The sequence below is a fragment of the Dipodomys spectabilis genome, unplaced genomic scaffold (assembly GCF_019054845.1).
Source record: "Dipodomys spectabilis isolate Male_0828 unplaced genomic scaffold, ASM1905484v1 ptg000783l, whole genome shotgun sequence".
Lineage (NCBI taxonomy): Eukaryota > Metazoa > Chordata > Mammalia > Rodentia > Heteromyidae > Dipodomys > Dipodomys spectabilis.
Genome location: NW_024871460.1, coordinates 11,123,497 through 11,149,373, shown reverse-complemented (window position 1 = coordinate 11,149,373; position 25,877 = coordinate 11,123,497). Strand labels below are relative to the sequence as shown.

General features: G+C 33.0%; 1 protein-coding gene across 4 annotated transcripts in view; it reads right to left on the bottom strand.

Annotated features, from left to right (window-relative positions):
- The window catches only part of Csmd3 (CUB and Sushi multiple domains 3), a 926,836-nt gene that overhangs the window by 440,361 nt on the left and 460,598 nt on the right, over positions 1 to 25,877 (bottom strand). For all 4 annotated transcript variants that reach the window (XM_042673149.1, XM_042673151.1, XM_042673150.1 and 1 more), the window contains one exon: positions 23,514 to 23,626. In XM_042673149.1, coding sequence (XP_042529083.1) covers positions 23,514 to 23,626 — 113 coding nt within the window. The remainder of the gene's footprint in view (positions 1 to 23,513; positions 23,627 to 25,877) is intronic.

Below are 25,877 nucleotides of genomic sequence, written 5' to 3'. Positions count from 1 at the left end.
AGTCAATGCTTTACTGATGATAGAACCTCTGAAGGGGTCGCAGAAAAATGTCTGGATTTGTTAGAAACAGCCACATGAAAGAAAAAACACTTGAATACTTACCTTGGGGTTCATTTCACCTAACATCAACTTATCTGAACTTTTCTGTTTGTCTCAGACATATACTAGCTATTGCAAATAAGGGAAACCTTGGGATCTATGTTTCTTTGGGCCTGGCTTACTTCACTTAATATAAATTTTTCCAAGTCTTTCTATTTCCTAACAAATGGGACAATGTCATTTTTTCTGTTGGAGGCATAGAATTCCATTGTGTATATATACCACATTTTCTTGATATATTCATCTAGTGAGGGGCATCTGGGTTGGTTCCATATCTTAACTATGGTAAAAAATGCTGCAATAAACATAGTCGTGCTGGTAGCTTTAGTATGATCTTGTTTGTGGTCATTTGGGATGATTTCTTTGTTGCTTTGTATGTCCCTCCCCCATGGTATAGTCCCTGCTTTCACTGTATTTGATGTTGGTATAATTTGTGGAGGGGAAGGGAAAAAACAAATCGTTTAAATAGGGATACAGAGGGACCCATTGCAGCAATGAAATGTAAAAGTCATGTTGAAAAACGAACTTTACAAGTTTTGCGGGGGGAGGGGGGGCCGGGGGAGATGGGAAGGGAAAACAAAGGAGGAGGTAACAATGTTTGATAAGAAATGTACTTATTATCTTGCTCATGTAATTGTAACCCCTCTGTATGATACTTTCATAATAAAATTTTTTTTAAAAAGAAAAATGTCTTGATTACCGAAACAGTTTTACTCACAGCTTTCCTTCAAGGGAAATTACAAGTTGTTTTAAAAATGAGATGATGGGGAGAATCTCAAAAATAGTGAGAACATGTATACATTTTTAATACCATGGTAGTATAATGATCAGAGTCATGATAGAGGCACAAGCACTCAGGCACACACACAAACACACACACACACACACACACACACACACACACACACACACACACACACACACACTCAAGGAAATATGTACAGGACATACCCTTCTGTATAGACAATGTATATAAACAAGGTACAGCTGGTTCATGCCTGCAATTCTAGCTACCCAGGAGTCTGAAGTTTGTGGTTCAAAGAAAGTTTAGGCAGAAAAGTCCATAAGACTGTTATTTCTAATTAATCACCAAAGTGCTGGAAGCAGAGCTGTAGCTAAAGTGGTATAGCACTAGCCTTTAGCAAAATAGTTAAGGGATAGTGCCCAGGCCCTGAGTTCAAGCAACAGGACCAGACCAGCACACATACACAAGGAAGAATATGTATATATATATATATATATATATATATATATATATATATATATGTATATGTATATATATGAATGTATACTGTGAAAAAGAACTACATTCTTATATCTATAGAGAGAAATAGAAGAGATGATTGAGATAGATAGATAGATAGATAGATAGATAGATAGATAGATAGATAGATAGATAGATAGTTGTTAATGCTATATAAGGACCTGTGTGACACTGGAAAATAGAGAAATTACATCTGTATTGCTACTACTTTCACACCTTCACACACTTGTACATTCCATAAGGATATCTTGTTTCTTAATTAAAAGAATATAGAAAACACAAGGTATGAAATACCCAGTACAATTTTTCTTTCTTCCAGTCTATATCTATAAATTTATCTGCATCAAATATATTCTACATGCATATTAACTTCTGATACAACATATACAACCTTGTTAATGACTCTTTTCCCTTTTTGGCCTTGATCTATGCCATAATATTTTCTGAGGACCTTAGCGTGCATTGCTGTTTACTGACTGCCAATAATTTTTCTAGGATTCTTCTTTCAGATACAGTGCACCTTTCTTATTCCTATATTCACCTCATTTTAATTGATAGTTCCTCAACTCTTCCAAAGGTTATATTTTGTTCTCCTCTTTTTCTTTCTTCCTTCCTTCCTTCCTTCCTTCCCTTCCTTCCCTTCCTCCCTTCCTCCCTTCCTTCCTTCCTTCCTTCCTTCCTTCTTTCTTTCTTTGTCTCTCTTTCTTCTCTCTCTCTCCTTCCTTCCTTTCTTCCTCCCTCCCTCCATCCCTCCCCCCCCCCATTCCTTTTTTTATCAAAAATCGCCGAAATCTGTTTCTTGGGTTCCAGATGTGTACTCCCAGCAGCAATTGGATCTCTCTCAGTGAAATACAATGAAATACAATGAGCCTTAATCCATTTCACATTTGATCTTCCTTCCCTAAAATATATTTTCTTAATGTAGCTGTTCCCTGTCAACTTGAGAAGAAATTTGGGCATTCTCTGATTATCCCGTCTGCTTAAACACTGCTCTTACAGCTCTTGTTGAACATTGGAGAGTGCCAATTTTCTCTTTTAAAAGTCTTTGGAGTTTGTCTTCTATGACCTCAATTGCTAATATCTTGTGCTTGTGCTTATCTCTCTTCTGTACAATTGGAAGAACTTCCTTATTCACTTTTCCTCTACGACTCACGTTCTGTGAAATTATAGAAATGATCCTATCGATATATAAATCATAGAATATTTCTGACAGCTGAAATCCCTTTGTAGACTCACTGAAACTGCATTTCCCATCTCCTGTGATACTTGATCCTTGCCACTACTATACTGCAGAAATAATAACAATAATTGATATCTTGGAGCCAGACCTTTCAGGATTCTGTGACTCTGTAAGATCCAAAACCTTTGCTTATCCTAGACCATCTTTTCTCTAAAGCTTGTCTTCATGCCTGATATCTTTATTAGATAAATTCTCCTTCCTCTTTGTTGTCATTGCAAATTAGTGAAAGCTTCTATTTTTTATATTCAAAACAACACATTTTTATTTATTTATACCTATCTCCCATCTGACCAAGTGTAGAAATTACTAAATGAAGAGCTTTATTATAGCGAAAGTTGGTAAAACTAAGATATTTGATAAATGGTAGTAGAAGGAATATGAGTAAACTATATGATTTGTACTTTAATGAATCTCTGAATTAAGTATTTATCAGTTCAAACTTCTGAACTTTTAACTTCCACTTCCTAAGAATATCTTTAAGTTTTAATTAAGTAAAAATAAACCATAATGCTTTCACATTTAAATATTAATTTTAACATATATTAAATTTCTAGTGAATATATGCTGGTAAACAGCTTAAGATGTGTATATGTCACAGAGATACACAGATTTTTTTCCAATGCAGAATTATTTAGAAACAGGCAAAATACATATATTATTACTCACACTTTGATCTCCCCAGAGCACTTTGATTCTTTTAATATCGCACTTGACAAATTGATATAAAGGATTCTTTACTGTCATTGATATATTGTCAGTCCCTGTTGCACAGTATAACTGTTTCCATCTATGTAAAAAGTATGCATATTTAGCACACATATTTAGGTCACTAAATGATGTTAAATGGAGGGCGGTATACAAAATATGTTAGTTTCTCTCTTCTCTATCTTTCTCTTTCTCTTTCCTTCTCTCTCTGTCCTACTAGTACAAGTAAGCTACATGTGGAAAAGTGTATTTTCAGAAGTTACTTTATTGTTAGAGAGATATCAAACCCAATATCTATTTTCTAACTGACTCCTTATATAAACTATGGGAGATTTTAACAGCAGTACTGATTGTATACTCTTCTAATTCACTTTGTCATAGGGAGTATACCACATTCAATAATGCAGTTTTTCTACTCAGTAAAGCTATTGGTTCCATTTTCTACTTTATTGATTCATATTGATCAGTTTTTATTGTTTCCATTAATATTCTCACCAAAAGCACATCAAGTCATTTTCTTTAAGAAAACAGCATTATCTGATGAATATATACTTTAAAAAGATGTGTTTAGTTGACAGTACTTTGAAATATAAGAAGAAAAACAATACTAATTTCCTTTAGTTTGCTTCTGTATAAATCCTACCTTGAACTTTAGTTTAGCTTATACTTAAAGCAAGATGTTTAAATATTATTGTATTCTTTGTTGTCCTCAAAATATACATTTTGTTGAATCTCAATCTCCTATCTTCAGATTGGAAAATTACAGGCAAGTTACCTTCAGACATGTCATGAGCAGCAAATCTGAGCAGTTGGAGCTTGTCCAAAAATGTTATTGTATAATCTGAATGTTAAGGAAAATTGCAATTATTTATTAATATTATACATTAATCCTAAAGCATGGGTATTATTCTGTTTTATTTCATACCACTAGGAAGCTTCTAGCATTAATTCTACATCATAGCTCTTTGAGAAATACACCCTTGAGTAAGTTTTCATTGATATATATGGGTTGGTTCTTTTAAAAAACATGATTATTAAAAAAATTGATAGATTTTCCTTTCCACATTTGCAAATATACTATACATTTTAGCAACTGAAATATGAGCTTGACAATGATTTAATTTAGCCAAAGGATTTTAGAAAAGAATAGGATATTAGTGTATACTACAGCAAAATTTTAACCTATGCATTCTTGATATTGTAAAAGTAAAAAAATAAAAATGACCTATGGATTGGGAAAAACAAATATCCATTACATAAAAATCTCTGCCTTTGAAAAGAAGAGATAAAAACTATTTTGATTTCTTTTTGGGATGGGCAACTTTACCAGTTTATATGTTTAATGATAATTGATACAACATCATATTTAGGGACTATTGGGAGATAATGTAGTTATTTCTTGCACATAGTTTACATCATATTCCAAAATTCTGTATTAAGATTAGCACAATTTTTATTTTAGGTAAGCAAAAATCACAAATGAAGATGAAACTAATGTCTCTTGCTATTAAATCACTGAAACCTAATATCTTACATATGTCCTAAAACCTAATATCTGAAACCTAATATCTTACATATGTGCTGTCATATATCCTTAGTGACAGATATGCCATATCATTTCAATCTCCAGTGTTTCTTCCATTCTGTCTACCTTCTTCTCCAACTTAAAATTCCTTTGCAATTCAGGTGATATACTGACAAAGTTCTTGTATAATCAAGAATGTATTTTCTGTTCAGTTAGGTACATACACTCTGGTTTCACAGAGTAATGTGATGTGGGAGACAATGGATGTAATGGAGAGAGTGTAAGCTCGTCAGATGAAATAACTCATGGCTTTGTTTGTGGTTCAGACATTATTTTAAATGACTGTGAAAATAACTGATCAAACTTTCTCCTCCCTCATTTCCAAATCTTAAGGAAATAAGTATATTTCACAAGATTACCCCAAAAGCACATTCTAGCTTCTATGGCTTATGATTTCACTGTTTTAGTAAACACTAATTGTAGCCTTTGGGAAAACTGAGATATGAACCTGCCTGAATGCAGATGAATGACATTCGGTTTTAATTGAATAAACTGACATGATTTTTTTTCCTTTTTGTTGGTTATGGGACCTGAACGCTGTGCCTTGGCGCTGTCCCTCAGCTCAAGGCTCAAGGCTAGCACTCTATCACTTCAGCCACAGAGCCACTTCTGGCTTTTTCTGCTTAGGTGGTGCTGAGGAATTGAACCCAGGGCCTTGTCCATCCAAGCCAAGCACTCCACCACTGAGCCACCTTCCCAGCCCAAATGACCTGAGATATATATATATATATATATATATATATAATTATTGTGAAATGCCATACAGAGGGGTTACAATTAAACAGGCATTGTTACCTCCTCCTTTGTTTCCCCTATCATCCCTTCCCTCCCTTCTCCTCCCCTCCCCCAAAGTTGTAAAGTTCATTTTTCAACATAACATCTAGTACAGCTCATTGATGCAATGGGTCCACCTGTATCCCTGTTTAAACAATTTGTTTTTTCTCTTCCCCTCCCCAAATTATACCAACATCACATACAGTGAAAGCAGGAGTTACACAGTGGGGGAGGGACATACAAAGCAACAAAGAAATATCTTATAATTATGTTAGAAACAATAGCAAGAAAGAAAATCTATTTGAGTCCTTAAAGAATTTACACATGTCCCAAGAACCATATAAAGGTGACAAGTTATTTCCCATCTCTTCACTTTTATCCAGTAGGACTCACTTCATCCCTCTTCATCATTTCCCTTCCTCCTCACTCTTCCAAAATGCTATCAGCTCCTCCACTCAGACTACCTACCACCTGCACACATTGGTTATGCTGCCTAGCTCCTTTGCCTCATATCTCTTTCCAAGTTTATTTCTTCGAGATTGCTTTACTTAAAGCTGGATCTGGTGCATGGATGTTGTAAGCAGAGAACACAACCACTCTGCTTTTCCTTTTTAGCACGTATCATACTTGAAATTATTTATTCCACGTCAGTTTGTGTCTTATTAAACTGAGAACAGTGACTAAGGGTCTTATTTTTGCTATGTATCCTGTTTCCTTTTCAATTCTTGGAATATAGATGATATTCAATGAGCATTCTAAAAGTGACATAATTTTTAACACTATTCCCACTCACCCCAATTCTGGAGATGCAGAACTTAAGGGCTTACTTTTTACTGCTAGCTGGAATAAACACAATCAAATTGGATATTTTAGGAACAGTAGTTCTCTGAAGAATATTGAAGCATTAAAATGTAAAATAATGTAAAATAAACTGCTAAGGTAATGAAGCGGAAGAACAAAAAGAATAAACTGTACTCAAATATAAAAGTTTTCATGAGTCATACTTAAATGTCCCCTTGTATTAAGAGAGGCAGATTGAAGTGTTATCATGAAAATCCCACACAAAGTGTTGCTTGTGACCTTGTAACATTTTCTAGGCAGGAGAAAGTATTTTTCTTGCAAAGTACAAGATTTCAACAAAAAAGTGACAAAAATGTGAAGAGAAGAGATATTTCAAACAACATAAGAATGGGGAAACCCAAGGGGTTCCTTCTTAACAAGACCATACCAGATAGAATGGTATTAAATCTAAAGAAAATTCTAAGGGAGAGATTTATTATCTCAGAGCTAACAGAAAGGGCTTCTTATTAAAGACATCTTGGGTTACTACACTGAATAAATGTTAAGTATAATATTCTTGGACAGTACAATTGATATATCAATATATAATTTACCAACTCTAATAAAAGAAGGCTAGAGCTGAAAGGAAAGGCAGAAATCATTTAGGCCAAGTACCTTATATTTAAAGGTAGGAAAACTGTCCTTAGATCAAATATTAAATCGGTGATGCACATGGAATCCCCAGAGGGAAAGAGTTATTTATAAATTAATCTGGATTCTTGTTTAATTATACTAGCATCAGAATGTATCTCTGTAACATACTAATATTATGGAGGCATATGGCAAACAATCTAGCTCTTAAGCTTGGAAGGTTTCATGAACCAACCCAGACACCCCTCAGTAGTTGAATGGGTCAAGAAAAAATATATATGCATATATCTGTGTATATATGCATATATAAATACATATATATGTACACAATGGAATTCTTTGCTTCTATCATAAAGAATGACACCACATATTAAGTGAAGTAAGACAGACCCCCCCCAAATATGTCTTATGGGTCCTTTCATTTGTAATAAATAGCACACATCTAAGATCGTCTTAACAGATGAGCAGAATAGTTCAATAGCTATGTAAATATGGCCATATAAGATGATGATAAGCCAAGTGAACTCCAAAATACAGACACGGGTTTTTACTTGTTTTAAATGTATATGTGATTTCTTTTTCCGGTGTGTTTTTTGTTCCCCCTATGGTTAATCCCTTGTTGTCACTCTATTTGATTTTGGTACCGTGGGTATTGTATATAGATTGATCTGAATTAGGGAAGGGAAGGGGAACAACCAAATGGTGAGACAAAAGACAAAAGGAGAACCAATGCAACAGTGATATTCACAAGACAATATATTGGAAATGATCTGTACAACTTGGGGGAGGTGGCAAAGAGGGAAATTGGGAGATAAATGAGGGAGGGTGTAACAAGTTTGACAATAATGTACTTACTACTATACTTATATAACTATAACCCCTATATACATCAGCTTGACAATAAAATTTAAAAAAATAAGAAAACATGGTTTAATTGTTACATTTGAACTTTGTAAAATACAGGCCAAAATATACTGTACATAAAATGGCTTAACTCTCTTTAAAATTGAAAATTGGCTTGGTGTTTTGATAAATTTCTTTATAAATAAAGCAAAATTCATCTATATCCTTCTTAATTATATATGAAACTTGGAATTTTCTTCAAAGTTGTTCATCAAATATGTAGTTAAATATAGAAACTGAATATACATGAACAATTTTACAGAACTCTTCATATATAAGTATATATATTTAAGTATAAATAGATATAGATATAGTGAACTCATAGTCTGGGTGCTGTCCCAGATCTCCTTTGAACTCAAGGCTAACGCTCTACCACTTAAGCTATATTGGCATCCTAGTTTTTTTTCTGAGTAGTTTATTGGGATCAGAGTCTCATGGACTTTTCTGCCCGGGAAGGCTTTGAATCTTGGTCCTCAAATCTCAGTCCCTTGAGTAGCTAGGATTTCAGGCATGAGCCTCTGGAACCTGTCATGATATATTTTTATACATACAAATGTTAGCTATGCAGAAGAAAATCCATCAAATGTTATCCTCTTATTCAAAAGACGCTGGCAATAAAGCTGGTCAAATTTTCTATCTGTCTGAAATTACTGTATATCCCAAAAAAAACAAAAAAAAAAAAAAACAACAACCTGTTTTCAGATCATGGATTTTTCATGTTATCAAGTTGTTTCTTCCATGCTTTCTTTTAACTTCAGAAAAACATTTTGAAGAGTCAAATCTAGAATAAAATTTTATAAAATTATCATTTAAAATTAGTTGTATTAAAAAATAAATTGGGATTCCAATTTACTGACTAAGACTGTTACACCTTTGTACTATTTGACTTTATTCCTTTTATGAACATATTTGTGCTTTACTATAATTCTATAAAAATTAAAATTGCTTGGTGATTTAAAAATAAATATAAGTTTCTTAAATTTTACATAAATAGACCCATGTAGCATCTACTTTTCTATCTGTCTGATTAAAATTTTAAAAATGATTCTTGGCCGGGTGCTGGTGGCTAATGCCTGTAATCCTAGCTACTCAGAAGGCTGAGATCTGAGGATCGCGGTTCAAAGACAGCCCAGGCAGGAAAGTCCATGAGACTCTTATCTCCAATAAACCACCAGAAAACCAGAAGGTGCTGCAGCTCAAGTGGTAGAGCGCTAGCTTTGAGCTGAAGAGCTGAGGGACAATGCCCAGGCCCAGAGTTCAAGCCCCATAATAAACAAAAAATAAAAATAAAAATTCTTATTTCCATTTGTTTTGCAAGTGTTAATAATTTTATTTGTTGGTGAATAGTATAGAGGGGTATTTGGATGCTTTCAGAATAGGAGAACTTTTAATATAAACAAATATATATATATATACATGCACACACTTATGTATATATATGTACACACATATATATACATGTATATATTCACACATATATATACTCACACACCTATATATACAGTACATATATACACATATATGTATTTATATTTATATGTGTGTGGTATGTTCTTGTAAAAATCTTTGAAAAACAGTTTCATTTATCTTAGAAAATGTCTAAGAAAGAAATGGCTGGATTATAATTTAGGCATAGGTTTAACTTGAAGAAATTGAGTTAAAACATGTTTATTCCAGTTTACTTTCCTTCCAACATTCTCTGAGAGTTCCAATTCTAGTTTCTAGCCCAGTCAGCCAACACTTTTTAATATTTGAAATTCTTCTGGTTGTGCTGTGGTCTTTTTTTAGAGTTTTAATTCACAAGCAGTAAGGCAATATGACAATGATGAAGACCAGTTTTATGTTCATTTTAGCTATCTTTTTCTTTACTTTATACGCTGTCATATCAATTTTTATATATTTTATTATATATTTATATTTTTACTCTTAATTACAGAATATGCATATATTATCTATATACCTACATATATATGGATGTATACCTATATACCTATAGCACATATACATATAAGTACACACACACACACACACATATATATATACATGTTTTTTATAGTGTGTGTTTCTGTATGTGTGTGTGTGTATGTGTGTTTGTGTATATATGTCAGTAGTAAGACTTGACCTGAGTTCTTTCTCTCTTGATTGGCTTTTGCTTAATCATGACACTTTACCCCTTGAGCAATATTTCCACATCTAGGTTTCTGATGTTTAATTTCATATAAGAGTCAGGCTGGCTTCTAAAATCTCAAAGTCCTGAGTACTAGGATTCCAAGTATGAATCACCAGTTCCCTGCTTGCTGTATTTTACTTATGGTTAACATGCTTTTTTTGCCTTAAATTATTCAGTTTCTTAAAATTTATGTATTCTGTCTTCTATATATACATATATATACATATACATATATATATATATATGTATATTTGCAAATACCTTCTCCCTGACTGTAACTTTCCTTTTCATGTTCTTAACTGTGCCTTTTGATGATTGCTTTCTGTTTTTATGAAATTCAATTTGTCAGATTTTGTCTTCTTTAATGTTCACATCTGCCTTTTTTCTTTTACAAAATGACATATGCCTAAATAGCTTAAATAGGAAAACATTCTTTTATAAGACTAGGATTTCTGAAAGCTAGATTCAAAGTACTGGCACAGTCAAATTCTAGTGAAGGGACTTCCTGCTACACATTTGACTTTCTTCCTGCTGTGTCCTCATACCACTTAGGGAGGTTGAAACGTGCAGGTCCTTCTATGTCTCTTTTTATAGAGTCAATAGCTTCATCATGAATTTCCCACTTTCAAGAGTTCATTTAAACTTTCCAAAGGCCTCATCTAAAAATACTAACATACTGGGAGTAGGGGTAAGGGCTTCAGTATACGGTTTGACATTGGCTCATACAGCCAGTCTAAAACATATTACATGTTGTGCTATTCTAACAGAATATTCTCTAAATCAAGGATTCTCACCAAAACCATTTTGTCATTTATAAAAGTCTTATATTGAAGTACATAATCTACTTCAACTTGGTATTTGAAAATTCTATGAGGAAAGCAATTAGATGATTCATGGAATATGTGTTTTTTTAATTGTTTCAGTACTATAAAAATAAACAAAACAAAACAACAACAAGAAACATAATTTCTTTCCATATTTGATTCTCTAGCACTTTGTTGAAAGATCATAGAATATAACAATCTTTTTAGACAATTGATAGCAGAAAACTGAAGAGAAAGAAATGTCATGCAATTGTTGTATAACTTATACAATATGACTTGAATAATAGAATAATAGCCAATTAATTGTTTATTAGTATTAAAATTAATTATGTAGGAGAAATAAGAACCAAGAGTGTTTTCAAAATATTTAAATTTCATGATTCAAAGACAAAACTAAATGATAACGTATTTTAGTTAACAAATACTGGCAGTTAGGCACAGGTGCTAAAGTTAATAAAAATATTTCTATGTTATGAACATAATATTATGAGCAAAAGATAATTAGAGAATTTTTGTAATTCTGTCCCTCCCCCTTGGTGAAAAGCAGCAGAATGAAAATAACTATTTTCTCTTTTATTCCACAATTTTTCTGGGCACATTGCTAGTATATTTTTATGCAAATACCCTTTTATTTTTATTTTATTTTATTTTTTTGTCGGTCATGAGTCTTGAACTCTGAGCTTGGGCTCTGTCCCTCAGCTCTTCAGCTCAAGGCTAGCACTCTACCACGTGAGCCGGAGCACCACTTCCGGTTTTCTGGTGATGAATTGGAGATAAGCATTGCACAGACTCTCTTGTTCGGGCTGGCTCTGAACGACCATCCTCAGATCTCAGCCTCCTGAGAAGCCCGGATCACAATGCATGAGCCACCAGCACCCAGCTTGCTAATACATTTGTAAGAATAAAGAAAGATGTACATAAAACTGAGCCATAATATAAATCTCTCCTTCTTACTACAGGCAAGAAGTAATAGAGACAAAGGTTAATTACAGCTCATTTTTTGACATGCTAACGTAGAGAGAGAAACTGAACACACTATGTTTTGACTATGAACCTTACAGCCCCGGAAAATGGAAGACTAAAGTCTAATGTTCTCTTCAGGAAGAACCAAACCTAGGATATCCACAATGTCCATAAAATTGCTCTCTTTTTCCTCTTTGAATTTGTTGGTTTCACTTTGTCTCTGTTGGTTACAGACATAATAAAAGTTGACCTTCAATAACAGCAGATGAAATGACCTTTTCCTTTTTCAAACCTTAGAAAAAATTACCATTCACCTGGAATCCCTATCAATTGCCCCAATTCCTACAGTAATAACTGTATCAAAAGGAATGTTGATTAATTCAGCTCAAATCTATAGAACATTACAGGTTTGGGAGATAAAGGTCATCTAAGCAACCAAGAGGTTAAATCAATAGAACAAGGAGAAAAATCCCTGGTGATCTGGCAAACAAAAGCTGAGAAAAGATAGGAAAGAGAGAGAAATGTGCACCATTTTGAATTAGCATACGCTTATAAATAAACTAATTAGGTAGCATATTAAATATCCGAATATTTGAAAATGATTGTATGAAATTTTTCTATCAAAAGATAGTATGAAGAAAAATATGAAGGGACTTATAAGTGACATGTTATTCATATTAGTTCAGCAAATTTCATAGTATTGACAAATTTCTCAATTCATGGTCAATGTATTACTCTAAAATTGAAATGTTTATGAAACAACCCCTAAGGAAACCAAGATAGTTAACTACCTGTGAAAACTTCCGTGCAAGTATGAGAGAACTGACTCACAAACACATGTTGAAGCTCTTTAGTACAACCAAAATAAGAACAAGTACATAAATTATTAACAAATAACTACACAGAATATTAATAATCAGTTATCATGCTCAAGAAAGATTAATTTGATAAATATGTATCCCAGTATTAGGGAAACTCTGATCACAGTTAGGGTTGTCATAGTTAAACATGTGATTGGGAGTAGAAGACTTATTAGAAATTAAACTAAACAGGTTGATATCTCTCTATACTTGATAAAGACTCTTGTTCAAATATCCATGTTCAATGTTCAAAAGAAGCAGAAAAAAGAATGCAGAAGGAAGTGCCCACTTATATCACTGTTACTTAATAGGAACAAGAAAGTGTTAATCTACTCCTGCAATCTCTCTGGCTTCAGTGATTTTGAGAATGAAGGTACACTTGGTAAGGAATGTAAAGAGAATGAAGTTAATTTTCAGCAATGTTAAACAAGGTTCCAATGTCTTCATCTACATAACTCTAAATATGTCCTGTGGCAACAATATAGATTAATATTGTATAGATTAATATTAGTTGGCTTGCCTGTAGTTTTCTCTTACATGTCTTTTTTGTTATTATGATATGTAAATATAAAATAACTCAAATCAATAACAGCAAATATATCTAATTATTATCTGTATGTGTGAAATCTAGCAAATTTCATTTATAATAGCAACAATTAGATAAAAATAAAAATAGAAAATACCTGTCCTCTTATAATATTTAGAAATAATGCTATTAGGAAGGACAATATCATGCTCTTTTGAACAACAGGATATTTGAATTGGGAACATATTAAGATGAAAGCAACAACAACTTAAACCATTTAACCTGGGCTCTGCTGGCCGGTAAGCCTAGATACTTGGGAGGGTGAGATGTGAGAATTGTGGTTCAAAGCCAATGTAGCCAGGAAAGTTCATGAGACTCATATCTCAAATTAACTTCTCTTCCCCCCAAAGCTGGAAGTGGAGCTGTGGCCTTAAAGACCAGCACAAAAAGAAAATAAATAAGAAAAAAAGAAAAAGAAAAAGAAAAAAACTCACAAAGCTACTCAAGTTAGAACAGCACAGTTATAAAATTTAAAAAATAGATTTAGTTTCACATAAAAACTAATGTAATGTGCATGTAACAATATTAAATTCTTATAAAAATGAACTCCACAAAATGGAAATAAGACAATTTTTATTTTACTGATTGCAGTTATTTTTTTCATTATTTTTTCCTTTGATTTATACCCTTTTGTCACTATTTTTGACTTCTGTAACCACTGTCTTGTGTCTTCATTTATATGATATGCGGAGGCAAGGAGAATCACAGAAACAGTGGAACACAGGGTGAACAAATTCAGCAGTGATACTCACTAGACACTATGTTAGAAATAAACTATACAACGTGGGGGGGGGGAGTGTGGGAGAGGAAAAAGTGGGAGAAAATTAAGGATTAGATAACATTGTTCAAAAAGAAATATACTCATTACCTGACAGAAGTAACTATAATCCCTCTGTACAATCACTTGATTATAAACTCTCTGTACAGTATTTTCACAATAAAAAAACTTATTTAAAAAAACAAAAACGAACCAAAAACAAACAAACAAAAAAACAAAACTAATGTACTGCAGGGAAATGATGGCTCATGCCAGTAATCTTAGCTACTCAGGAGGCTGAGATCTGGGAATTGTGGCTCAAACTCAGCCTGTTTCGAGAAATCTGTGTAACTCGTATCTCCAATAAACTACTGAGAAAAAGTTGGAAGTGGCACCGTGGTTCAAGTGTGAGAAGACTAGCCTTGAGCCTAGGATCTGAGTTCAAATCCCAGGATGGCAAAAAAGAAAATAAAAAAGTGTAACAAATATGATATTTGTTCTATTTGAAAATGATTAAATGATAAAGCTGTTGGGAAATGATCTTCACATGTGGAAGAACACTCCCAATCAAAATAAATTCTGGGTTGGATGAAATATGAAATGTTCGTGTGGAGGGAGGACAAAGCTTGGAAGTATATGTTCAGCTAGACAAAATCTTAAACATAAAAAAATTGCAGCATATGCACAAATCAAAATAACATGAAGCAAATTAGCTTAGAATACAACAAAAATAAGAAAGAGACGGTATGGAAAATTACCTACAATCATTCTAATTTGGGAGGAATATAGATGATACAGAAAAATTTAATACTCCTTTTGTGCCTACATGTTCCCAATTAGTGATAAGTTTTCAGTGAGCAGAAAAGGTAAATTCTGTATCATTCACAATATTACTAGGTGGAGCAGACATAGCTGGTGGATTTTGAAGTCAGGGTTGTGATAAAATAGAAATTTATGCATCATGTGCTACAAAGACAGGAAAGACAGTTGTGGGAAGGACTCTTGTTCTTCTTAGGTCCTCAGGACACAGCGGGGAAGGAACATTTTCATTTGTTAACTACAATACTTCAAACACCCAACTTGGCTCTTCATTAAAATAAATAAATAAGTCAATCAGTAATTCAATGCATTGCTTTGAGAGTGGCTCCAGTCACACAAATTTATATTATTTTAGTCACCTGGCCTTAATGAAAATCAGACCAAGGGTATAATTCACTGTTTACCCATAACAGGAGGAATAAAAACCAAATAAATTGCCCCCATGAATAATCTCTTTGAACTGTGGGCCTAAGCGCTGTCTCTCAGCTCTTCAGCTCAAGGCTAACATGCTACCACTTGAGCCACAGCACCACTTCTGGTTTTCTGGTGGTTTATTGGAGATAAGAGTTTCATGGACTTTACTGCCTAGGCTGGCTTTGAACCGTGATCCTCAGATCTCAGCCTCCTAAGTAGCTAGGGTTATAGGTGTGAGCCACCAGCGCCTGGCACCCATGACTAATATCTTCTACAAAGGTTAAACATTTCTGAAAAGAATGAAAACCAAGTGGCTAAAAAATCTAAGGAAATGTGTTAACCTAGTAGTGTGTCAGACTGCAATCATCTAAGATTGGAATCTTTTTGTGCTAAGTTTTAGGAAAGGTCCCAAATTATGTACTTCTGGGAAAAGTGAACTAGGGAATTTAAGATATAATGAATCAGAGTGAATTACGTTTTTAGTTCTGCAGATTATTTTTATAATCCACTTGCCTCTTAAAACAGGAAAAGAAAGATTATGTGAGTATTTGTGCAAGAATATTTATTTCAACACTGCAGTGCTCCATGTTACAATAAAGTCAATTGCCCAAATGATTATTATATCAGTATCTCTATTTTGTGGAATATTGTGCACTCATTTAAAAGAATGATGCCTATCTATATTTACTGACTGCAAAGTCAGTCACAGGATGCTAATAAATAAAACAAGTCAATTGCACTATAATGTGCAATATAAAGTCAAAAGAGGAATAAAAGAAAACAGAGAAGAAAATGAGATTGCAAACGAGAGAGAAAGTAGTAAGGACAAAAGAGAGACTTACCCATGCATTTTTATGACTATAACAAGGTATAATCTCAATACCTGACAATAAGATTTTTTTTGTGTGCCTTGTTAAGGCTTGAACTCAGGAGCCTGAGTTCTTACTTGGGTTTTTCATTCATGAATGGTGTTCTAACACTGGATCCATGCCTCCAGTCTACAATTTTGGTGGTAAATTAGAGGGTTTTTGGACTTTATTTTGTAGCCTAATTTGGAACCTAACAGTCTCACAAGTGTCTGCAATTTTAGGCATAAACCACTACGCCCAAATCTTATTTAAGATATTTTATTATTCAAGTTATTATTTGAAATAATATCAGGAAGCTTTTTTCCGGAGTTTTCCAATAAACCTCTGAAACATTATTGGATGAATTAAAAATTATCATCTTAATAAGTAAATAAGCAAATATAAAGAAATCTAATCTTTTTTAAATTACACTTAAACTTAACATACGTTGGTGAGTAACTCTTAATTTAAAAGTTGTTGCAACTAAGCCATACTATCATCAGTGTATGTTCTAATTACTAAGGAAAGTCAGCCTGGAAAAAGAGTAAAATTTTTATTCCTAAGCTTCACAATGAAGCAAAGAGGCTCTGAGATCACTTTATACCATCAAAATTAATGATACTAAATATTTAAGAAAAATAACCATCTTCAATGAATGCATTCCTTTTCATATTTGTAGGTCATCTCAAAAAGCCAGATGGCATCATCAAAATTTCAAACTCCTGTTATGGGTTTTAGTGCAGAGCTGTATCAAAATTTAATGATCTAAGTAAATTTAAGTTTCTGTTAAGATTTATGGGAATAATATGCAAGGTTCTAAAGGTAGCAGTCTCAAAACACAAAATTTAGAGTCACATTCTACTATTGCTAGCCATGTGTTCTTACATTACCTAAAGTGATAGCCTCAATTCTATCAGCTATACAGTAGAGATGATATCACTACTCACTTTATTGTGTCATTATAGTCATTAAATGAAGTCACATGTACTTGCAAAATGCATGGCCTTAGGTACCATTCAATCAGTGTTAGGTATTAAAGCTATATTGTGGAGAATGCATGGTGCAATACAACAGAACTTAGGTAGCTATAATGATTAATTTCTAAAACATAGGAAAAAATATTACTCTGAGAACACCATAAAGCTAGGGACTTTTCTTTAGATGCCTTGTCCATGGAAATTCAATTACTGAATATCAAATAACTAAATATCCTTAAACTAAAGCAAACAAGAACACCCTAGTGCAGGCAGATGGATCTTGGTATTTTGCATGCATGCACATATATTTTATATATTTTAATTTTGATTAAGGTTTTAGTATATTCTATTAAACACCCTTCAAAACCACATATGAAGCAACATTGCACTAATAAAAAAAAGTTTGGAGGCAGAAAACTTAAGTGTTTCATCTGTGTTTTGTACTAAACAAACAGTGCAATCATTCTATGATTCTCATATACTGTATATCCATATTGAACACTTATAATATATTGGGCATTGTGCTAGGTCTTGGAATGCAAAAGGTAACAAGCTAGACTAACTTCCCATCATTCTAATGCGTATGTATAGGTCAGTTTTTTCTACAGTAAAAAATAGTAGTATTTCTTAGTTTTAATAAGATGTAATGAGTTAATGTAGGCAAAAGACTGGAATAGAGATGGTCTTGCTAATTGTTAATTATCCCTTTAATATTTCTTTGGTTTCTAAGATGAAGGTGAAAATATTTCCAAAACAATAGGACAGTGCTAATGGATGATAATGCATCCACTGGAAAAGATCCTCTTCCATTTTGCTTCTTTTCTAGTTAATATGCATTAGAAATAATGGCAATATAAAAACAAGCAAACAAAACTAATGTATCTACAGGAAATGAGACAAGGTCAGCAGCAGGGTTATTCTTCTCAGTTCACAGTCACACATTAAATCACAGTTTTGGCAAACGCACATCTGTGAATCAGGATGGCAGTGACTTATTGTACTCAACGTAGATATTACTGATTTTAACAAGCAAATCCTATCATTAACTTCTCTAAAGGCTGGTGGCAATTTATTCACTTCTATTGTATGTCACAATCAGGGCTCTACGGTGAACACAGTAAGAATTAAATCAGTTCTGATTCAATAAAAATGTATACATAAAATCCAGAACTACTTTCCTGATTTGCAACATTCATTGTGTCTTTATATTTATATACATACTGTCCAAATTATGTAGACAACATGCATCAATAGCTCCTCAGATTATAGTTCAAGTTCTATAGTCAATGCCAACTTAACCAGGGAACTTTGTATTATTGTATATTCTTAGATAAACTTTTACCTTTTATTAATTGTCAGAACCGTTGGTTGTTGTTGTTGTCAGTCGTGGGGCTTGAACTCTGGGCTTGGGCACTGTCCCTCAGCTCTTCAGCTCAAGGCAAGCACGCTACCGCTTGAGCCACAGGGCCATTTCTGGTTTTCTGGTGAATAATTGGAGGTAAGAGTCTCATAGACTTTGCTTCAGGGGCTGGCTTTGAACCGTGATCCTCAGATCTCAGCCTCCCGAGTAGCTAGGATTAAAAGTGTGAGCCACTGGTGCCCGGCAGAACAGTTATTTTAAACTGTTTTTGCTTTTTTTTTGTTTGTTTGTTTAATTCCTAATTCTATTTCTGTGTTTGAATAGAGGGAAACATAGTTAACTCCACTGAGAATGTTCACCTTTTTTCCATTCCCATACCCTACCAGCTTATCATCCTTTCTAGAGTTTGGGTTTCTAAGAGATGTTGTTTGCTATCTTATTTTCTTTAAGTTCAAGTTACTTAAACTCATAAGTGATCAGTAAAACAGCTTAAAAGTTAACTATAATATGAAAAGCAAGATCTAAGTTGTTCATTTTAATCACCACATCGAAAATGTTTTAATGTAGAAAAGATTTATAAGTAATGTTATCTCCTCTGAGGTCCACTGATGACAAAAAAAGAACTTTAGATCAAATTTGGAATGCCTTTTATCAGGTGTTTGGTTTAGAACCAAGACACCATGCAACCAAGAATACAGTAATTGTGAAAATTATTTTTTGTAGGCCAAGTTGTTGAAATTGTATGAACATCAAACATTGAAACTCCTCAAAATAATCTTACCTCAAATTTGAACTCAGGATTTAATTATAGTGAAGCAAAACCTGGTTTCCACTAAATTGGAAATTAGTTACCTAGAATTCTGAGCACATATTTTACTATACATTAGCCAAATTACTTGCTGAGCTTAATCGTATAATTAATGAGGATAGCATACCTTTTGGCATAGGCATATGAAGCAAGTAAGATATTTCTCTTGCTTGACTCTAGGGGAAGTATGAAATGGAGTGTATAAACAGAAGTTTTATGTAGGATGCAGAGGTAAGAATATCATCACAAAACAGGAAGATTCTGAAATATTTTAAAAGAAGCACAATGGACATGAAGCACATATAATAAGAGTCTGGAAAAATTTACTCAGTATCCAATAGATAGTGGTGTGAAACAACTTTTTGGATGCAGAGAATTATGTATAACTTGATAGAAACAGAATGCAGGGGGAATAAAAAAGACATATGGAGAATACTGAAGGATTGACCTATGAATGTTATAGACAAAGAAAAGTATTTTGAGTAAGAGTAAACTATAATCACATTTCTGAACCTAGAAAATCCCTGTTAGTAGTGTAAAAGTGAGACTGGAGTACACAAGATAGAAGAGAAGGAAGGAAATGATGGCATTATTCCTTTAGAATCTCCCACGTTGGTTTCAAATATGTCATCTCTGTGGACAATTGAGTGTTCAAATTTGTGTATATTTTACTATAATCTGTTTGAAAGAGAATCTTGGCATTTTCTTTCTGTATTCATAAAGCCATTGTGTACCTGGCACATAAGCAAATGTTTTAGAATTTTGTTTAATGACTATTGTTGCAAATTAAGAAACAATGAAATTCTATTTAATTCTTTCTGCTGCTTTACCATTTGCAGCTCTTCACGTAAGCAGAAAGAAGAGCTGTATAAATATCTAGAGCACCTTTCTGCTTCAGCCTAATCATGGCTCTTAATAGCTGTGTTTCTTTTTGTGACATTGCCATTAATTAATAAAACAGCTTGCATGGTTTAAATTATTATACATGTATGACAAGAAAAGAATTCAAAGAAATATGATGATGGCAGATTTAGTAACAACTTTTTAAAGGATATATAACATTATATATTATTTGTAGTATATAATATATATTTGAAAAAAAGACAGTCTCTTCAAAATGGTGTTGGGAAAACTGGACATCCATATTCAGAAGACCAAAACTGGATCCTTGTCTGTCACCTTGGGTTAATATTCACTCAAAATGGCTCAAGGACATCAACGTAAAATCTGAACCTTTGAAACTACTAGAGCAAAGAATATGAGAAAGACTAAGTAGCATAAGCATTGGCACAGGCAAGAACTTTCTGAGAAAAATTCTGTGGGCTGGGGAAATTTGCCAGAATTGACAAATGGGATAGAATAAAGCTAAAAAAGTTTCTGAATAGCAAAGGATATAATTAATAAGCTAAACAGACAGCCTACGCAATAAGAAACTATCTTTTATCAGCATATATGTGATAGAGGCTTAATATTAAGAATATATAAGGAGCTCAAGAAGTTAAAGCCCGAAAGAGTCAATAATACAAAATAATACAATCAAATAAATGGCAAAGAAATTCTTTTTTTTTTTTTTTGTCGGTTGTGGGGCCTGAACTCTGGGTCTGGGCCCTGTCTCTTAGCTCTTCAGCTCAAGGATAGTACTCTACCACTTGAGCCACTGCGCCACTTCCAGCTTTTTCTGCTTATATAGTGCCAAGGAATTGAACCTAGGGCCCCATGCATGTGAGGCAAGTGCTCTACCAGTGAGCCACCTTCCCAGCCCCAAGAAATTCTATAGAGACTTCTCAGAAGAAGTAAAAATGGGCAATCAATATAGGAAATGCTCTACCTCTCAGTCATAAAGGAAATCTAAAGCAATATGAGGTTCTATCTCAACCCAGTATGATTGGCCATCAGCAAGAACTTGAACAAAAACAAATGCTGGTAGGAGTGAGGATAAAGGAATCCTATTGCATACTGTTGGTAGAAATGTAAACTAGTACAAGTCTTTTGGAAATTTCTCCCTTTGGGAATCTTTGGAGATTTTTGCCATTTGGTGATTTCTCAAGAAACTAAACTTAGAACTAACCAATAATCTGGTGATATAATTCTTGGGCATTTATCAATCATATTTTAAATCAATGTACAGAAATACAGTAAAAACACTTCTACATGCATGCTCCTTGCTGCTCTATTTACAATAGCCACATTATGAAATCAGTCCAGTGAAGATGCTTTACAACGTATATATATATATGTATATATATATATATAATGGAATTTGACTCATTGATCCAAAAAGATATAACATCATTTTCAGAGAAATTGAACTGGAAAAACTTTGCTAAGTGAAACAATTTGAGTTCAGAGAGAAAAACAATGCATGCTTTTCATTCATATGTGAAACTTAGGTTTAAATTAAGCAAATTAGAAAAAAAAGCAAATAGGAAAAACACCATACTGGGTTATAGGCACATATACAAAAAATTAATGTGTTGAAGTAAGACCTCTTTGCACAGGACTATTTTAAAAATCAAGAAGAAAAAAGAAAGTGTGGTATATTTGGGGATGATCCCAATGAACAACTTACAATCATGCTGATAAAATAAAAACCAGAAAGCTAAAATACATTTATTAGGGGAAGGATCAAGAGGATGAGAAGGCAGATAAATGGAGAGGAGGTGGAAAATAGTCATTATATTCAATGCTCATGGAGGAGAACTGATCACCTAATTTGAAGGAATAGGTGTTACTGGGAAAGTTGGAGGAAAATAAGGGAAAGGGTGGTATAATCAACATGCACTGTACGAATGAACTGACATGATGAATGGAAATCTCTTTGTACAGTTAAAGTAAATAATATACATTATATAATAGATGGAATGAATAAAGTATTGAGCATGCAAATAAAAATGTTAAATTGTAATCCCATTGTACAACCTTTTGAAGTTTAGAAAATAAATAAAAAATATTTTAGATGAAATTATGAGAAGAATCACAGCCACTCTTATCATCCTACAAAGGCATTGGGAAATTAAGAAAGAAAGAGAAAAGAACAAAGTAAACTTACAAAAATCAATTCGTTTAACATAAGCTGATCATTCTCTCAATTTCCTCACCTTCTTTCATTTTTAATGGACTTAGAAGTGGATTTGCAATGGAGAAAGACTATGTGTAAACTATAATCAGGTTAATTTTTTTGAAAAGTGACATTGTACACAGATTTCCAGGACTATTCAAATTCATATACCACTAAATTTAGACGCAAGTAAAAAACACAGAACGTGTCTTGTCTCCCTGACAACACTGTATTCATTTCACCGTGTCCACAAGCAAAAGCATGACAGTCTTCCAAAGAGCAAATGGATTAAAATGACTATTTTGGAAGTAAGGGGACTGTTTCATAGACATTGTTTAACTGATAAGATGCTGAATATTATTTGTCCTAATAGTAATAATAAAGCCACATAACATTCTGATGTTGTTTCTTAAATGTCCTTTCAAAGCACATATTTTAATTGAATTTATTAACATGCACATATTTTCTTTCCTTGAATTGCAAATTTGGATTTTTAATAAGTACATTGTGTTTAAGTATTGACTCTAATAATAACTGAACATGTGTCAAGGATATTTATCATTCTATCATACTTACATCTATCTCTTATAAATTAAAGGGCAACAAAATATTTAATGTTTATGTATAATTAATTATTAATTTACATCATCACCAAAAGTGGGAGGGATATAAGAGTTTAATAAATTTAAGTGTACACAACACTGTACACTTACACAGCACTGACATAATATATTCAATCTGAATGTTTACTGAGATTATTAGTACTCTAATGTTTGGGGACTTGTAATACAATTTATGTTTCATTCTGGAAAAGGCTAGGAGTTCAGAGTGACTGAAGCACAGGAAGAGAGAGATAAGTTATGCAAAATACACATTTGAAAAGAAAACTAATTTTATGTAAAGTGGCATCAACCTCTATAGTTAGATTAAAGAGGAAATGATTTGGTTAGAATGTGTTGGTGCCTATATTCTGGAAAACTTTTTGGAGATGCAATTAAACTGGAATTCAAAGTATTCTCTAGGTATATTATGATAACATTTTTTCCCACAGAAGCAATTGCTCATTACCTTTGTAGTTAACCTTGAAGCCAACAGATCCAACACTTTCATCTGTTTGAAGGTGCAGCCACATCTGGCTACTCATGCTCACGATCAAGTCTGGCACAAAACTTCCAGTTAGCCTAAAAAAAAAAGAGTGATAAAGAAGGGAGAAACAGATTATTTAAATGCTGTCTGCATGTGGATTGTAAGAAAGGTGTGTTTCTCTATATTTTACCAGGAAAGAAAACAGCTGGCAGATAAACTTGTAGATTATGTGTGCATGTACCACACGAGGCAAACTAGACAATTTAGTGATCAAAGTTTTTAATTTAAAAATACAGTTTTATGCATTTAACTCGGTTAGATCTTTCATATCCCTGAGGCAAGATTACTAAATTTTAGACCATCAGAGAGTCTTTTACTTCTTTGAACTCAAAAGGAAAAGATGATCTAAAAAAATCTTCAAATATCTTTAGTTCTGAAAACATATACTATTTTAACTTTTAAAGTTTCAGATAAGTCCATTCTAAAGATTGTGAAAACTATTCTAATAGCATCTAGAATAATAGAGTAAGTACTTAGTAACTCTAAATCTTTGCAGTGCAAATATTGAGCACAAGGGCCTTAATGTAATTATATCCATTATATTTACCTGTATCTTATGTGCTTTATTATAAATAGGTGTATTTAAATGAATCTCATGCTAACTTGAGGTGGCATAACTTAAAGTATCATGTATAATATCTCATTCAACAAGGCATGATTTTATAGCCACAGAAGGGAAATTACTTCATGTTTCCTTATTTATTAATAATGTTTTAGCCACATATTTAAACTGACACCAAGGGTCAAACAAAGGATGAACGTAAATGAATAAATTAGACCTTGAGGGAGTAACTCTAAGAACAGAAAGAAATGCACTCATTGAAGAATAAATGTACAAATTAATAGAGATTCTAAATCCCATACTAAAAAGGATTTTGAAAGAGGAATTACTGAAGGATTAGGAACTATACTGTTAAAATATGAAGGGCTGCAACATTCGGTCAAGTCACTTTTTTACAATTAAAAGGACATTTTAAGAGAGCAAGGAAAAGTATCTTCTGAAGAGTGTCTATGTGGGAATGAAACCAGTAGAGGGCAGCATTAATGACCGTATTCTTGCATTGACCCTGGCAGTAAAATGTTCTGCTTCAGAGTCAGCTACCAAGATAAGAAAACTGACATTTAAATAGGCTGCATGAACAGTGAAAGTTGGTCTCCAGTGTTTAGTGTTTATCACTAATGTTAATCACATTAAAATATTGTGATTTAGTTTGTGGGGATTTATATGACATTGAGGAACATTGTCAAGAAAGTTAAGAATTACAAAACACATACATGACATGAATTTATTGTGCATATAAATATTTATACCTTTGCCATTTAAAACATCCTTTAATTATGGTTCGTGATACATGAATATTCATGTCACTGGAATTTTGGTGAAAGAGGGGTCCTGATCTACAAGCTACTGTAGAGAGACAGATGCAGGTTAATGAGTAAGAATGAAAACTGAAGTTCAGAGCCATGGCAGAGGAGCTCAAGTTTGTAAAACGTTCATAGGAATCTGCCATATCAAATATACCACCAATCTTTCTCATCCTGAAATCTAAAGTGGTATTTGGGGGAAAATTTAATTGTTGTTATTTATCACATACATCAACCTACTTTTCAGTTCTGAATAATTTTAACAGCCTAAAGCCTCTATCAACTATTGTGTCAGTTCATAAAGAACTAATGCATGCAGATCAAATTGTTCCCTTATTAATTTGTTCTAATATTAAGCCAGATTCTACCTAATTCTAGATTCATTGCTGATTTAAACATAGAGAAAAACTTAAAACTGTTAAATTTTTCTCTGATGACAAAAAACAAACAAAAACCAAACAAACAACAAACAAAGCCTATTGGTATCTAGCATTTACTTGAAATAAAAAAAAACACTTAACATCACAAACTTTTAGTTTCTTTTAGATGTGTATTATACATGTTTTTAAATGACTCAAGAATTGTGCTAGTTTTCATTGCAAGAATATGTTTCTTTGGAGGTATCTTTGGTATGTATCTTTGGAGAGGGGAACATTGAGGAGGAGAAGGAGAATGTGCTGTCCCTCATCTCCATTTGAATACATATTCAGGCTTGTGGCTCCCTGCTTGTCCTAAAATAGAATTTTGTTTTTCTCTTTAATAAGGATAAATAAGACACATGTATTGGATTCCATAGTCATGTATATGTCAAAGTGATATCTATCTCTCTATTTTGCAATCTTTTTAAGAGATTAACTATAATATATATTAGTCTGGATTCTTAATTTCATAGAAAAACTGTTTATTATTTCACTGCAGTTT